This window comes from Simochromis diagramma, unplaced genomic scaffold, assembly GCF_900408965.1.
Source record: "Simochromis diagramma unplaced genomic scaffold, fSimDia1.1 OVJJ01000205.1, whole genome shotgun sequence".
Classification (NCBI taxonomy): domain Eukaryota; kingdom Metazoa; phylum Chordata; class Actinopteri; order Cichliformes; family Cichlidae; genus Simochromis; species Simochromis diagramma.
Window position 1 is genome coordinate 3,879,603 of NW_024386782.1, and position 17,343 is coordinate 3,896,945.

The following is a 17,343-nucleotide window of genomic DNA, read 5'->3' on the forward strand; positions in this document are numbered from 1 at the left end:
TTAGGCTTTGAAAAGAAATCCCCAAAGAAACACCTTTGAGCATAACAAACAGAAGCGTGTTTAAAAGCTGTGCAGCTAGCCTTAAAAAGAGTTATAGTCATAAATGACAAAAGAAAAGATGGACATATTTTATGGGAACGGGCTCCCTCCGTGATAGCTGTTAGGGCACTGCAAACTGGGATGGTCTGATACAGATACAAAGTGCCACCTTGTGGTCAATAAGACTATTTACGCAATGTGAAGTTTTTCCAGATTGTTGCATGTCTTCATGTTTCATTTGAAACTGTCAGCTGTTATCGTTGTTTTGTTGTTGTTGTTTTTTGTTCGTTTTTTTTTTTTTTAGCTTGATAAACTGGTCGTGCGTGACTTTTTAACTCCATATAAAGATATCTTTAGCTTTTTCGCATTTTAGCCGTGATCAACGTGTCAAATAACAAGGAGTGATATTGAAATAAAAAAGTAAGTTCTGCTCAACAAAAAATATTACTTAAACACAACAACTCATATCCTTTTGTGTTCTTTAGTGTTCCCTGAGCTTTACCAGCTCGAGGTGATGCATTTGGCTGAGTTAAGTTTACACCCTTGCGTGAAATTTACTCAGCAAACGTACTTGTCTAACCGCACGTAACCACAGCAAGGGATGGGTTAAATTCTTTAGAAGCTTGACTTAGTGAAAGTAACTGGACTGAATTCGACAAACGAGCCGGGAAAAAAGGATTCAGCCCTCCTCTCCTCTCCATCTCTCAGTCCTCCTGAGAAGTGCTATGTTGTTTTGTGTCAGAGCTGAAACTGGAAGCGCACTGCCTATTTTAATCCATTCTCCACGAAGCTTCAACGTCTGTGCGTGGAAACTTACGTGATGTTTGTTAACTTACACGTGGGCTTTAATTTATTAAGTTTAATTGCCATGGCTAAACGGTCACTTTTATTTTTATATATTTTCCAAGGACTACTCCCCCTCAGCTTTGGGCAGCAGCGCACGGTTGGCCCCTGGCGGCACCGGATTCAATGGGAGAACAACGGGCAGGTTTACAGTTTAATGAGCACTGGGCTGGAGTACCAGGCTCCGTATCGGTCCACCAGCCAGTCCAGGGTTTACGTGAGCAGTCGGAGGGATGGTACCGGGAGCCAGATGTCTGGAGCGCGCAGAAGAATGACGCTTGTGAGAACCGGACCAAATGACTCCAGACAGTTCAGGACTGATAACAGTGCACAGTCGGGACTTCTCACACCTGGACACGATGTTAGACCGTATGCGCCCGTGAATCGTCATGCGTCAGGGTTCAGACAGCGACTTGAACGCCCTACAGCAGCAGTTGTAAGACATCCAGGCGCACGCCATTTTAATGGTGAATTCACCAGAACCACGAACGCCTCTTCACCGGGGAGTTCAACAGATTTTTCTGGCGGTAATGGAGGTTCTGTCACTGTGGATAATACCGCACTACATACTAGAATAGGTGAATCCGGACCTGGTGCGCAAAACCAACAGTTACGCGCGGGGCCGGAGGTGACGCCCGTCTCCAGGCAACCTGCTCAGACCGATCGCTCCATCTCAGCACACCCGTCAGGTCCGGAAAATGAGTCTGAGGCACCGGCTGTATTTCCTGCACTTACTGAGGAAAACAGCAATGGAGAGGACATGGTCAATGACGACCCTCGAAACCCGCTTAAAAACCACAGGAATTCTGTTTTCTACAACATGTATCCGACCAGAGGGAGGTCAGCGGCCCGCACCCTCCGTCCGCCTGGCACAGGGTACGGCACAGGATATTTCCAAAACGGTAGGTCAAGTGTTCCATTTATATAATATTAGAGAAGTCAGATTATGTAGATCAGGGGTGTCAGACATAAGGCCTCTGTCTGGCCCACGGGACGGTGTAAAGGATAGTTCAGATTTTGAACTTTTAAGAGTAATTTATTAAGTTTTACAGTTTTTGCTATTGATCCATTCATACTACATAAAAGTACATTTTCTGTGAATTAATGAAAACTTTATATTCTAAATTTATGATAACAAGACAGAGCCTTTACACCTTAATCATTTCGTTTCACTGATCAGGCCCACTTCACATGAACGTCCACGATGTAAAATTCTTCAAATTTTATATTTTATATAGTTAGCCAAATGGATAGATTTGCAATGTAAATTATTGAAATTAAGAGTGGATTAAGAAACTGTGTCTGTGATCAATATTTTAAAATAATACAATTCCAGCAAGCAAAACCTGTTTTAGTGTTAATTTGGCCACTACTTTAAAACAGCTTTTTATCCATTATTTGGCATGAATATTACTGGCTTTACATTCATGTAACGGTTCTATGGACACACAAAAACACTGTTATATTTAAAATCATCTGCTTGTTTGATTATTTAAGGACAATTTTCATAACTTTATGTCTCACTTTAAACAAAAAGCCAAGGAGAGAGAGAAAAAAAGTCTTATTTGGCTTTTGGAGCTGTAAGGAATGTGAAACATGTTAAATTATGCCAACAAACACAAAGCAGCTTACATTTTCAGGGTGTCTATTTCTGTGGATTATTCTCAGCATGAATAAGTTGGTAACATTAAGATGTCAGGAGGAAAAAAAAAAAAAAACTTGGACTGTCCATTTAATCTCCTCCCAACAGGACTGCCAGACCTTGTGCCAGACCCATATGCCATCCAAGCAGGTACCTATGTCCAGCGCATGCAGATGTACGCGCTTCGCTGTGCGGCTGAGGAGAACTGTCTGGCCAGGTAATCTGAGGTGCCAGAAGTGATTCACTTCTTCAGTATGAACAGAGCAGCACGTAGACACTGAGGCAGACACGCATACTTATGTCTTTTGTTTTGTTTTTTTCTCAGTGGGGATCCGTTTTACATGCTTAAGAACAACTTTTAGTTGTTTTAGGGTTGCATTCAATTATGCCAGTGTAAGCTGTTAAGCATGCTGGGATAACTGTTTTGTTAAGCGAGTTACAAAAGCATTTGATCATATTACGTAGCAATGATTGTCCAACATGGTTGTCCAACATCATGTCCTGCCAAGACATAAATGTTCTGGTTTGGTTTTCCCAAAAGCATTAAGCACAATGGAACAAACCCTTTGCGCTCTGTTACTTTTAAGAAAACTAGACCTGGGAGCTCAGCCAGTTGCACTTTTCCAATGCAGCTTACGCCTTTTTCTCCTGTGATTCATCCAAGATCGGCTTATGGACCCGCTGTGCGAGACATCAACTTCAGAGTCCTCCTGCGGTTTCCACAGAAAGTGAAGAACCAAGGCACCGCTGACTTCCTCCCTTTCAAGCCCAGATATCAGTGGGACTGGCACAGCTGTCACCAGTGAGTTTGATGACTCCTAAATCCTTTTTCTTAAAAAAAAAATTTTTAAAAGGGATTAGCCATTCAGATATGACAACCTAGGAAGAACACCAAACCCTCAAAATTCACTTAAGACAATAAAATTGCGGGTTTTTTAGACATTCCTGAGCCATAACAAAATATCCGCTATTGATTCTTTTCCATCTGTTTTGCACCCACAGACACTACCACAGCATGGACGCCTTCAGCAACTACGATCTGCTGGATGTTATCACAGGACGTAAAGTGGCAGAGGGACACAAGGCCAGTTTCTGTCTGGAGGACACGAACTGTGATCCTGGATTCAGGCGACGCTATGCCTGTACAGCTCATACGCAGGTAACACACCATCATATGTTATGTGATATAACGCCGGACGGATTGATATCTGTTTTACACGAGAGCTGAGGAAAAACATAAAGAAAGAAGACGCTCAGTTCAGTTAGGTTTAATTTTATTTAAAACATTCATCCACCTATTTGTTTTCTGAGTCGGAATGCTTGTGGATTTACAACAGTTCTCGCAAGATTTCATAGCCCAACTTCATTTGAGGGCAGTGTGGAGATAAAGTCTTTTTTAACAGGAAGAACCCTCCATACCTTTGTGGGATAGGTCAGCAGTAGACATGCAAAGTCTTAAGATCTTTGTGAAGTGAAGGTTTAAAGTTGAGATGAGATGCATCATTCCCGATCTGGTAAAAAGAGATTTGTGACGGAGATACTTTTACATGCACTTAAATTTAAATGTAAAGCTACTGCTATCGCTGACCTATGCACCTCAGGTGAAGCATGGAGGCTGAAGTCTACTTTGCTTCAGGCTATTTCCTGGGTGTTGTTCCCCCACTCTCTGCTCTCTGAACTACCCTGTAAAGTAAAGACTAAAACAGCAGTAGAGACTTGCTATATATCAACTGTCACCACCTTTGTGCCAAACTCAAGCAGTATTTGACTAAATAAACACATTTTTTGCATTGGACTCTCCAGGATTCTGGTATATTTGAGGTCTTCAAGTTCATGGTGAGATCAGCTCAATCAGACAAGCCGGGTGTAAAATGATTTATTACAGCAGCAGAAAAATATACTCTCCCTGCAAATCTGTTACATGTAAAAGCCTGAAAGTGATGAGTAATGCAGGAATTATGGCTTCACGTATCTGTGAAACATCCATCCAAAGCTCTAACTTCACACAATTCAGCCAGCACAGAGACTACACAGACACATTTATGCGAAGTCCTCCAGAAAACCAACGGCTTGCAGCCCGAAGATGATGTCGCTAACCGTAGGTAGAAAGCTGATTGGCTAAATAAACTGAAGGAGAAACAAGAAAAAACCCATCATGGATAAATATAAATAAATAAAATAAAATAATAGATAAAAACTAGACTTTTGAAAAGGAAATAGCAGACTGAAATGATTTTGCGAACTTGGAAAACTAACTGCAATAAAATATGTAAATGTAGAGAAAACATCATTAGTTTTAGTATCTGTTACTTTGATTAATGCCTGAAGAGGCATTGATGGGCATTTACTGAAGCTCTGAATGTCTACAAGACTATGAGTCAGTATTTGTATTGCATTGATTTTCTTAAATATTGCCTCTTTCCATGCAATGAAAATTAAAAAACAAAACTAGAACTATGACTGAAATTAATAAAAACTAAACTAAAACTAAAATTTTACAAACTAAAATGAAATATGAAAACTCACTCTGTAAAGAAACTGAAAAAAAAAACCATATCAAATCGAAATAAAAATAAAAAACAAATTAAAAAACTACAGTAACTCCGGTACAGACACATTCTTTGTATACTATGACTGCATCAGGCCCAACAGCAAAAACATGTGAAGTAGCTCACCGGTTCCTCTACAGAGTTTTGACCCTGCCCCCTGACAATGTGGATCTGTAAAGCTGTGCACAGCACTTACACACTTCCGGCACACTACTGATACTTAAATATGCACAGGCAGATTTTAAGGAAGTGGAAGGAGCAGCAGTGCAGGACAGAGATTGCAAATTATGAAGCTTAAACAAACCATCAAATTGGGAGGGTGATGTGAGGAAAGTGAGACATGTCACGTGTGTCTGAAGCAATGCTGCTTGAGTTGACTGAACTGGCTCACAGGCTTCTCGCCATTTATTTCACAAAGCCCCTTCAGAGCCACAGACGACATTAAACAGCTGTGTTCACAGCCACTCACCATGATGAGTAAATATACTTGAGCTGTAAAATCAGTGGAGACCCACTTTAAATAGCAAATAAGAGCTAAACAAGAAAAGTAAGAATGGGTAGGACTTTTTAAAGTAGTTCAATAGGAAAACAACTGCAAGTGTTCATTTGCATTATTCTGAAGGCCCAGATACTTTTATGAAGAGCTTTAGGAGAAAATACGAGTCTTTATTGAGGTAAAAGTGAGTCTGATGTGCAGGTGATGAATCCAGACAGACAAAAGCACGAGGAGTAGACTAAACCAGATACCAGGAAACAGAACTGGGTAGAAAACACAAGGCAGCGCTCATTAAGAGCATGCTGGAAAGCAAAGTGCACACTAAGACAGTCTGGAAGGGAAAAAAGGGAAGACATACAGCTTAAATACACAGGGAAGACAGTTAGAGGCAGTGGGACGCATTAGGGCGGAGCACGCAATCAAACAGGAGAAACGGGAGGAGGTATTTGAAATGAGAGGCTGAGTAATAAAATAACACACACAGAAAAAAAGAAAAATATGTAACAATGGAAAAAAGTTCATAAGCTATTCAACAGACTTCTGATCCTTCTGTTTAGTTTATCACATTAGAAATAAAGATGCTTTTGTGTTTTTTGTCTTTTGCAAATCCTCCAAATCCACATCAGAGAAATGTTTTTCTAACTAGAACATTTATTCCAATAAAACTAAACATCCTGTTGCCACAGGAATATTTATCGTATCTTTTGTGTGAGCTCTGTGATTCTGACTCTATATAATGTTTAAGGTTAATGCTTTCTTATGACAGATATGCGTGCGCCTGTTCAAGTTATAAACCTCACTGAGGTGACTGTGTTTTGTAGGGTCTGAGCCCAGGTTGCCATGACATCTACGCTGCCAACATCGACTGTCAGTGGATTGACATCACTGATGTGCCTCCAGGAAACTACATCTTGAAGGTGTGTCACATGTTCATTCTCTGTATGTGTATTTCACAACACAGAAATAAATGTTTATAACCTCCTGCTACAGAATTTATTCATGATTTATGTATTTTTTTTGTCAGGTTACAGTCAATCCCAATTTCCACATCCTGGAGTCAGACTTCAACAACAACGTAGTGAGATGTGATATTACTTACACAGGCGTTTATGTTCAGACACGCAACTGTCGAATAACGAGGTATTATGAGAGGGTTTCTCTGAGCATGATCGTAGCATAGATTCGAGTGAAAAACAATGCTTTTTAGAGGGCTCAGTGCAGTCCTGTGAAAAACCAAGTCCACCCTGTTTTCATAAGAATTAGGAAGGTAAGTAGCAGCTTAAGTGCTGCTAATCGAATAGATTTGATTAACTGATCAACAGCAAGTGTGAGCAAGCAGAAGCTTTGTCAGTTTGTTGGTCTGTGTTAACCCAGTGCCACAATCTTCCTAGGAGTTGACATCTCAGCAAATTCAAGGTCAGACTGCAATTCTCAGAGAAACAGCAAAAAACCAGACGGCTGCATCTCCGACTCTACAGGCCACACTTAGCATTTAAAAGATTAAAGTTCACAACACCACTTTGAAAAAAGATTGAACATGGTTTATTTGGAAGGGCTAACAGGAGAAAGTCTCTTCTTTCTTAAACAAAGAAGAAGAAGAAGAAGAAACCAAAAAGAAAAAAAGATGAAAGCACATCTTAGGTTTGTATCTTGGGTTTTCACAGGACTGCACTCGTACTGCAAACACTTTCCTGTGACTGTAGGCTGTGTTTTTGTACTCTGGACATTTTAAACACCACATTCAATTTATTGAACTGGAATGAATGATTCATTTGGTAAATATTTCAGATTAAGTCTTTATATATGTTATCCAAATTAGTTTAAATTAGTGGTTCCAAAAATCTGGGACATTTCCCAGAAATGTTTTAGTGAAAACTATCAGGTTGTTGCATCAAAGCTGTATCAAATATATTTTATTCTAATTCCTAATGCTTAATGATTTTCTCTTTATCTGTTTTCAGGGGTTGAAATATTAATTTTTCTGGAAACATGCAGAAGTTTGGCAGTAAGACCCCCTCTGTACTGCACAGGTTCAACGACATCAGTGAAAAAAGGTTTATGCAGTTGGTAAAATGTTGTATTGTAATGGTGAGCTGCATTCCTGCTATGAAGTCTTGGGGTTGCGTTTATTCAGAATAAATGCAAAATTAGTTTACACAAACTTTGTATATGGAACTAGTGATGTCATCAGAATTACTTGATTGTGTATTTCTAGAAAAGTGCTACGATTGGTTACAAATTATGTTTTGGTTTGTTTTTCTTAACAAATACAAGTACTGTTCGTAGACACGTTTGTTCCTTTAAGTGCTACTTACTCGCTTGAAATGTGTGTATTGTTTGTCATTTGATGTCGTTGTTAATGTTTTTTTCTGATTTTTGTTACTATTATGTGCACATTATTAACATCTAGAGTTTTATTTAACCTTATAACATCCACTCTTTTGGGGAAACTCTCTTCCTTAAACATCACGTTGGATCGGGCTGGTCTGCTCACACCCAGAGCCTGATATATTAGGCGTGACCATATTAGGGGAAAAAAGCTGACCATGCATTTAGAGCAGTCTGATGCCTGATCTTGTGGATCACAGGGAGTACAGTACTTCCATATACAGTGACATTATTATTTGAAACTTTGATCATATGAATATCAACCACTGTAAAACTGTACATCAGATATCATCAAATGCTCTGCAAATCAGGCTTGAAAAACCATGGCAACCAAAACACTAAAGTTGACGCTTCAGAGCCAACAGGCAAAGTAGTGATGTTTTATAACGTCTGTCGTTGTCCTGTAGACAACTTAGGATGTTACTGTAGAACTCCATGTTGATAGTCTGGTCATGACGGGTGAATTCATGGAACACCCTCCAAACCCCCTCCAAAAACTCCTCGTCACACTCCTGACCTGAAGTGTCGCCATCGGGCTTGGAAACTTAGGACGCTTCAACTGAAAACTGCTGGGTCATAGCTGGAGGTCCAATTCTAATTACCAGCAAGTACCACGAAGGAAGTCGGTCTTCAATTTGAAATTAAATCAGGTATGTTTTTGTGTTTGTTTGTTTTGTTATTTTATGATAGTGTTCCTGGAGCTTTTTGACCATACCTTGTATATAAGAAAAAATAAGAAAAAGGTTAGCTCCTCTTATAATACAGGAGCTACATTAGTTATAATAGAAGGTCCAAACACATGTATGAAACCACATCTTAAAGGTTACTGATAGAATCTGAAACCTGCTTATTAGCCTGTGGCTCAGAGACATCCTAAACAGATCACCATCCAATCTGGTGGATGTTAAGAGGTTTTTACATAAAAGATATTCTAGATCGTCGCTACTGTCAACAATTCTCATGGAAAAACATCTAAACCAAAACTGAGAAGAAGATCCACAACACATGGTGGAAGGTTTTACAAAGACAAAGAGAAGTTGTATTCTCCAATAGGTCACTACAAAACACCCCATGGGTTAAAGCAGCCCATTTTTAGTCCCAGGACTGAGCTCTTACTGGGTGACTATTGTGTAGTGTGATCGTGGCCTTCTATAGGATCACACTGCATATGTATAATATATGTGGCTCTAAAAAAAACATAATTTTCTAAAACTGCAGCACACTAAGTAAGCGAACACTACTCAAACAGCAGTATTTATGGCAGCCGGATAGTGAATGAAGACTCCAGTAAAAATAAACCACAGCATCCATGTTGATGATAAAAGAAGAAATAAGTCAGCCGGTTAAAGAGTGTGACTCAGAATATTTTTCAGTGGAGCTCTTGGGAGCAGATGAATAACATGCATCAGGTTTTGAATAAACACAGACAAGGCCTAGTAGAAATCCTTCATTTTGATCTTTTCAGGGGATCTGTTGACAACAGGAAACAAACAAAACCACATCCAGCTCATCCTTTAACTTGGACATATTAGAAAACTGCAAATACTCGTTTTATGTTAAATTGTCAAGGATGTATGTTATGAGTATGTTTCTACAAGTGTGTGTTAGTGTATAACTGAGTGAATGGAAATGTTCACATGATAAAACAGTGTTGAAAATATAGTCTGATGTCTTGATGCATTACGTTACAAATCAAAGTTTCATGTTAGAAAATGCCAAAATATGTTTGGATTTTTTTCAAGATTGTCTGTTGATTTACTATATGAAAAGTAGTATAAATTATACTTTTGACAGTTTCAGATCTTACATCACAGTTGGACAACAGCTGTGATGTAAGATCTGAGATAACTCATAAGCACACTGCAGGATTAAAGCAGTTTCTATCCTCAGTGTGCGGCCTCAGAGACAAAAACAGGCCTGCAGGCAGACGCTGGCGGCATGTTTGCTGACAGACCTCTGTGAAGACACAAGATCTTCTGCATCCTTGCCATATCTACTAAAACACAGTCAGAGCATGATGAATGGAGGCCTTTTCCAATTCTCTTCTTCGATGCATATTTTAAAAAAGGGTTGTAAAATCCTTCTTGGCTCAGAATTCACCACATTTTGGTTTGACTCACATGCGCGGGGCTTGTCCGGGATGAGGTGTTTTTAATAGCTCTGGGATATTTTGTCTGAGTGGGAGGATTGACACATCACGCCAGGGAGGATGTCCAGCGTGTTGCTGAACTTTTTTTTTTTTTTCTAAAGGCAACCGTGTTTTTGCAGCAAGCAGTAGACGGTTTCAAACAGCAATGAGTGACGGAAGAAAAAAAAAAGCAAACCTGCTCCAATCACGTTCGCTTTGAGTGGATGATGGTTTGTCTGATTCAAAGATGTTTTTACTTACTCGTGCAGGTTTTGTACATTATGAAGTGGTTTTGAGTGATGCACTGGAAAACAGGCCCCAGACAATGAATGCGCCGTTAAATGCACAGATGTTGGGTATTTGCAACGGAACAGAGCTCAGCCTCGGCTTAAAAAAGAAGCAAACCGGGGAGATTAGACACAATTGAAATGGTTTGGAAGTTGCCAAGGTGCTTCCCTGCCAGAATAGATTGTCTATGTTATTGAAAGTGTCTGGAAAAAATCCCCCCTGCTCCTATTAAGTCGACTCCATTTCAGTCTGTCCAGGAATTTTGGAGACAATATTTACAGACTGTGACTATTTCAGCAGAGGATATCTGCAGCAGAGATTTAAAAGTCTCAGCATGCTCACAGACAAAAATAAATGAAGACTAAGAGTCCGTGGCCATGGTTGTATTAAGTGCAGGGGTTCAAAGTCTCACAATCTGATTTACATTGTTCATTTATTCAGGCATATTCTTTACCACAGCATAATTTTAGTGTTGGTGATAGCACTGCATTAAAAGTGAATGTATTTTAAATTGTATTTTTTAAAGTAATGTCTGTATTTTTATAACAAAAAGGCCATCTAACTTGTGCTACAACTGGAAATGTCAAGGATGATAGATGATAACACTTGAACTGATAACTGATACGAAACTGAATTGCTAGAGGTGTTGGATAAAAACACATTAGAATCATCTTAACCCAGATTTCATCTTCTTAATATTTCACAAGGTATTTTGCTAAAAACATAATGTCAAAATCACTGTGAAATCTGAGGTGGGGAAAAGCAAAAATCCACAAACAAGATGAAAGTATCTCTGCCTTTGAACACATTTTCTACTATTATTACTAAATTATTTCACTAGTAGTATTTTATTATATTTAAAATTGACTAATGAATACACTAATGTTTGAAAGGGTCATTTTTGTTTTAAGGGTTTATGATAAAAGGTTAACCTGTGATATCAAAAAACTGTCTACACTGTTTAATATGTGACACTATTATACATTAACTGACGTATAATCAGCATGGAAGATTTATGAGGTTAAAGTCTACACTATCATTAAAGTAAACAAATGTATGTATTTATCTTCATATTTCACCACTGAAGTTAACATTTGAGTTTTGCCCATTTGTAGGTCAGGCTAACTTTACCATCTCTGCAGTTAAGATGTTAACCTTTAACTCTGTCAGATTTCAGCTGGTCTTTTTGGCCCAGCATGTCATTCTAATCATGTCATGCTGTAGAGAAGACAGTGGCTGTTTGCTCAGCTGTGTAGCTTCACACCAACATCTGGACAGAGTCTTGAGTTAGGCTTACACAAGCCTGACGAAGCCAAAGGAAAAAAAGAAAAGAAAAAAAAGGAGTTTGGCACTACTTTTCATTCAGGCTCAGCAAATATAATCAAGCGTACAGGTAGGTTAGGTGTGGAAGGGACTGGTCTGCCATGTGCCTGCAGCCTGCTGTGGCAAGGAGAGACATTTTCCGGATGCATCTGCACGTAGGTGGACAGTGTTTGGAGAAGTTACTAAGGGCAGGGTTTGGTATTTGAAGGTCATATTTCAACAAAGCGGGGCCATGTGAGAGTCGGCAGGGACGTAACTGAGGAACGTGCTGAGCCTAAAGAGAGCATCCTGGCAGGTTGGTTTAGGCACGGGGCAGAGAAATTCCTCAGCAGCTCTGTCATCCTGCCGAGATCGAGAACAGAGCTGAGGTCAGCTGAAGACCAGCAAGGGTGTGCAGGGTAGACGCACTGGGCTACTTCCTCTTACTTCCTTGGGGGGGGGGGGGGGGGGGGGGGGGGGGAGTTACACAACCAGCAGACACACTGTAGTAAATTTGGCCAATGAAAACTACACAGAGCTCAGAGACAAAACACAGCGGAGTCAAACTGATGATGAATTCTGTTTCTCTTTCAAGCTGGGTGGTACTTTGACTTGGGTGGTATTTGGAGGGATGGCTCAAAGGATTTGCTGTTCTCTGATTGTTGATCCACTGCACCGTCTATAAGCTCTTCATCTCTTACTTCAAACACTTGTATTAATTTTTCTCTGAAGCAATCTGTTTAGTGCAAATTCATTTACCAAAAGGAATCTCCCAATGATGAATGAAATGACAAAACAGTGTTTTGATTTTGAGCTGAGAAGGATTTTTAGAAAATGAATTCCTGGTATGTTTGGCTTCTGACGGGAAAAAAAACACCCTGCTTTCATGCTGCTCTGCTAAACTCTGAAAATGTTTTTTTAGTTCTGGTTTCTAGTATGAGAAACAAGAAAGGGTATACGATGGAAATTAACTGATATAAGCTCACATATAATGACAACGTATCATTCATAAGTAACCCTGTTTGAACAATGGACTGTATATAAAAGATGGATGTAGCCACAGACTTCACCCAGTCCTTGCTTAGGTGCTCTAATAAAAAGCCTCAAGCTGAGTCCATCGGGGTCTTGGAGTTTTGAAACTGAACATGATGGTTGCAGTGCAGCTTTGATTCAAGGTAGACCCATGCTAAACCAAACCCTGTATTTTTCTCCCTTTGGACTTCGATATAGGCCATAATTTAGAAAACTAACATCACGCTGTCAGTCAATAAACCAATCAGTGAGATTGACATTAGTGACTAAGATCATAAAGCTGCCAGGAAAGTATTAGTAAGGTCATAAATGATTTGAAAGGTTTTTATTCCAAAGACTTCTATACAACCAGAGAAGTCGCCCCCTGCTGGTCATTAAAAACTTTTCAGATCCAGAAACTATATCCATCTTTCATATACAGTCAGTGTTTTCAACATTACCTAACAACGTATGACACCTGCAGACTTTGTAGACATCAGAATTAAAGCTTTGCAAAAATTTATTTCCATAAATGTTTTCAAATCTTTCCTATGATTTCATCAGTAGGAGGTGGCAACAGTAAGCCACCAACTTTCAGTTTTATCTTCCTTTTTTTCCCTTTGTCTCCTTCTTGGCCTAGTTCAAATACTTTTTAAAGCTTCTTTTTTTTTTGCTAAGTCTGCCATTTCAACTTTCTGGGAAACATACCAAGAGCTACCACACAAAGCAGAATCATCAGAAACTCACTCTTCATTTTTGCAGGAGATTTTGTGTCCAATGGAAGACAGAAATGCACAGCCCGAGTAATTCCTAATGTCCTAACGTGATACACGCCACCCAAAAAAGCACAATCACTGGAAAAGGAGAAGCTGTACAGCAGTAAAAGGATTGTAAAGACCTTAATTTTTAATTCATCAGACTTACATTTGTCATTTGTATACTTTTACTGACCTTTGCTGTAACTGCTGAACTTGTGATTATGGTCATCAAGCTATAGAAAGAATTTAAGATGATGATTTTTAGCAGTGCCTAAAAACTGCTTTTTGAATGTGCATACACTGATATATATATTGACAAGAAGGCAAAATTAAAATAAAATACTATGTTTAATGCTAATATTTGCCATTATGTTGTGAATGTAAATTATTTAGCCTCGTCTCATTTAAAAAAAAAAAAAAAATAGAAATGAATTAGCCCCATGTGATGTCTGTGTTATGTGTGTAAGGTCGGGGGGTCCCATTTTCACTGCAGGGCAACCTGCTTGTGACAAATAAAGCTTGATTGATTCTGATTCTGATTCTGATTCTGAATTAAATTGAATTAAAAAAAACTCTGATACACTGATAATGTTTCTTGTTAGCCCAAATCTGATCTGTGTGCATTTTCATCTCACTATATTTCTTGTTTTCTTGCATTTCTTGTCTTTATTTGAACCCTGCTCTGCTCTTTCCCCCTTTGGCTCTGTGTTTCGGGGGGCTGGTTAGACCCATTAGCACCTAGCTGTTGTAGCTGCCTCTGAGACAAACACTGCAGTTGTTCATCATGCTGTATTTTTCCATCCAGAACCTAAACAGATCAGGAAACAATACTCCATCAGCCAAGCACTGAGCACCTCTGGCATTAACTGCATCCTACTCATGTATTATTTTTGGTAGGACTAGACAAACTGGAGGTGGCAATACTTGCAGACGGTGTTGTTCTTGGTTTGAATCTGTGTCTGACATTCCAAACTCACTCCAGTATTTACAACAGCGGCACAGCCAACAGCTCAGCCAGTGCACTTTTGGTCTGACAAGATTCATAGACAGGATGTGCAGAAAGGCCAAGACATGGCCTTTGTCAAAGTCCACTGGGCTTCAGGTTCTGCAGACATTAGCTAACATCCAGCCTTACAGACTCTAAAATGAGTGCCCAGAGGATTGATGGTAGTTTCCTTGTCCTAACATATTTGGCTTACAAGTTATATTTCAGTCAAGAATAACAGCTGAAAACAAAATAAGCTTTTACTTTCTTGCCCAGCCCTTTGAGAAAGCAGGGTGATCCTGTATCTTCATTAAGAAAATATTCTGACAGTTACAGTCTGGAAAGAGTTAGTATTCACTCCTTCAGCATATTATTGAATCTAGAGGACTAAATCATGCAATGGTGAATAAATGGCTTACAGTTCAAAGTGCTGACTCAGTTAGTGGACCATGAATGTGTCAAGAGATAGAAACTAATAACTTTTCTAAAGAAAAACAAATGTCTTCATGTTTCTGAACAGGAAGGAGGTGCTGCTTTTTCCTGTTAACCCTGCAACGCCACGTGTATCATGTTTGATACATGAGTTTTTGAGCCTTCTACACCATCAGTGTACTTTTTCTCCCCAAAAAACGAAATAAATTGCACAAATTATTTTTAAGCAATCAATGAAAATATCTGGACATAACAAATATGATGCAAATCATAACTTATGAATATTTAATTTCTTCTTTTTTTATTTGACATAAGGTTCAGTAAAAACTCAGTGTTCAAAAACGCTGAATTATTTCATGGATCAGCCTTTACAATGTTAGATTACATTTTAAAATTAAGGTTAATTAAGGTTAATCTCTTAACCTCAAGAGACCCGAGCTATTGTTTAACAAAGTATGAAGCATCTCATAGAGCAGAAGTATAAGGTACAGAAAAGTTTAAATGTGATGTCCCCCATGTAAGGACAGACAATTTTAGGGAGAGAATTGTGCTATTGCTTTTCTTTTTCTGCAACTTTTTAATTATTTTGGGTTTAAAGCATTTTTTAAATAATGGAAATAATTGAACAAACCTTAAATCTTCTTCAAACCCAGCTGACTTTAATAGTTAAGTAGTTCATCCTGTTTTGAGCTAAAGACACCATTCATATGGCCTCAACACCTTGAACTCTTAAAGCTGTATTAAGTTTAAATCTTTGGGGGGTTTTAAATGATGATAGCTTAAGTTTCATGTCAATTTCAGTATGAGTTTTTAATGTATTTCCAGTTAGAGTGGGTGACATCAGCAATGATATTGCCCAATGAACATTTTCAGCTCTTTCATTTTACAAACTTTTTCTACTTCAGCTCTTTTTACTCCTACATTTTTAATCCACCTACACATTTGCCCTTCAAATAGTAGACATTTTGGTGCTCTCTTTGTGGTCTTTCATATAGACTGACTTATAATGTTTCCTCCATATTCATTCGAATTCACTCCAAAGTTAACTTGTTTCCTCTCTCTTTAGAAAAAACAGAAGTGGAGGCACTTTTAAAACAGCAATTTCTGTGCCATTTTTAGTGTTATTAACACTAAAAAAGAAAGTGTATGGACTACCTCAGTAACACATCCTTGTGCTCATAATGGCAAAAAATGTTTTCACTAAGAGCTGCTGTCTTTGTCTAGCAAGGAGCTATTCTAGGATCCTTCAGCAGGATTTTCTGTGCATTTCTGTGTCCCACTCTATTTGATGGAGAGAAGTAAACACAGCCATCACTGAGAAACAAACTGTGACCAGATTACCAACATGCTTTCACGTTGATTGACTTATTAGGTACTCCTGTGGCCACTCTGTGAAGTGCACTTTGGCCACTTTTTTGGATACACTGGTGGTAATAAAATGTCCCAACCTTTTTTTGAGACATGGCAGTTCAGCTCCATGCTCCAGAGAAAATCATTTAGATACAGAACCTTTTAGCCTTTTATGCACTTCGACTCCTTGATATGATTTACATTTTCTCTAAGCTGCATTTTGAAGCTAACCGGCTTCAAAATGCAGAAATCCCAAACCACTGGGTGATCTCACAGTAGCTACAAACATATTTATGCCGTCTCTGAATTTTCGCATGGAAGCGATGGTGTAAAAAAACCCTGTTTCCAGTACCAGGCATTTGCTGCTTTGATTGCAGCTGTGTCTTTTTAAAGTCTGTCAAGTGCTATTTAAGATAAATAAGCCCCCCCCCCCCCAGAAATAATCAGCAGCCATTTTTGGTTTCTCAATTCATGTGCAGAATATCTTCGAGCTAAGTTTTTCAAAACTCCCAGTGTACACTACAGCCCATGGGCTCACACCAAATATTTAAACTCTTCAGGAAAGAATCACTTGGCAATAGGATTAGGATCGGATTTTTTTCATAGCAAGTAATCCAAACCATGCAGCAACATATTAATAACTAACCTCGACCTGAGTATGGATCATCTCAGACGCTCTCCTGTCTGAAGTTTGGTCTCTTTTCAGCATCTTCTTCCTTCCACATGATGTTTGTCTCAGGCAGTTCAGGCACTGAACATAAACTTTGGTTACGAACAATTTAACCCTCATACTAGATCTTCACTGTGCTCATTTTTTATATTAGCCTAACCGTAGCTCTGTAGCTAGCCACCAGGTAGCATGTCATTACTAAGGTTTTTAACACAACATCATGCACACATTGCTCAGAGCTGTCCAACCACTGGTTGCTTGAGAAACGTATACTCAGCAACAGTGGTTATTTGTGAAGAAGGTGCTACACCAAAAAGCTTAGAGTTCTTCATGTTTCTCTGTAAATATTCACCAACTTCCTGTACTGTGTACATTTGAAGAAGTGCGATGGAAATTAGAAATGCAGACTAGCTGCACACTTTTTAACATGTTGCTGTATTTGCCTGCAGTTTGTCTGCAAAT

At 39.0% G+C, this 17,343-nt stretch overlaps 1 protein-coding gene across 1 annotated transcript; it reads left to right on the top strand.

Moving 5' to 3' along the window:
• The first annotated feature begins 583 nt into the window (after positions 1 to 583).
• On the top strand, positions 584 to 9,687 carry LOC120724705 (protein-lysine 6-oxidase-like). The gene is made up of 7 exons (XM_040017032.1): positions 584 to 1,784; positions 2,633 to 2,741; positions 3,189 to 3,326; positions 3,527 to 3,683; positions 6,391 to 6,486; positions 6,594 to 6,709; positions 7,531 to 9,687. The coding sequence occupies exons 1-7, from the start codon at positions 860 to 862 to the stop codon at positions 7,535 to 7,537; spliced, it is 1,548 nt and encodes a 515-aa protein (XP_039872966.1). The 5' UTR covers positions 584 to 859; the 3' UTR covers positions 7,538 to 9,687.
• Positions 9,688 to 17,343: the final 7,656 nt, after the last annotated feature.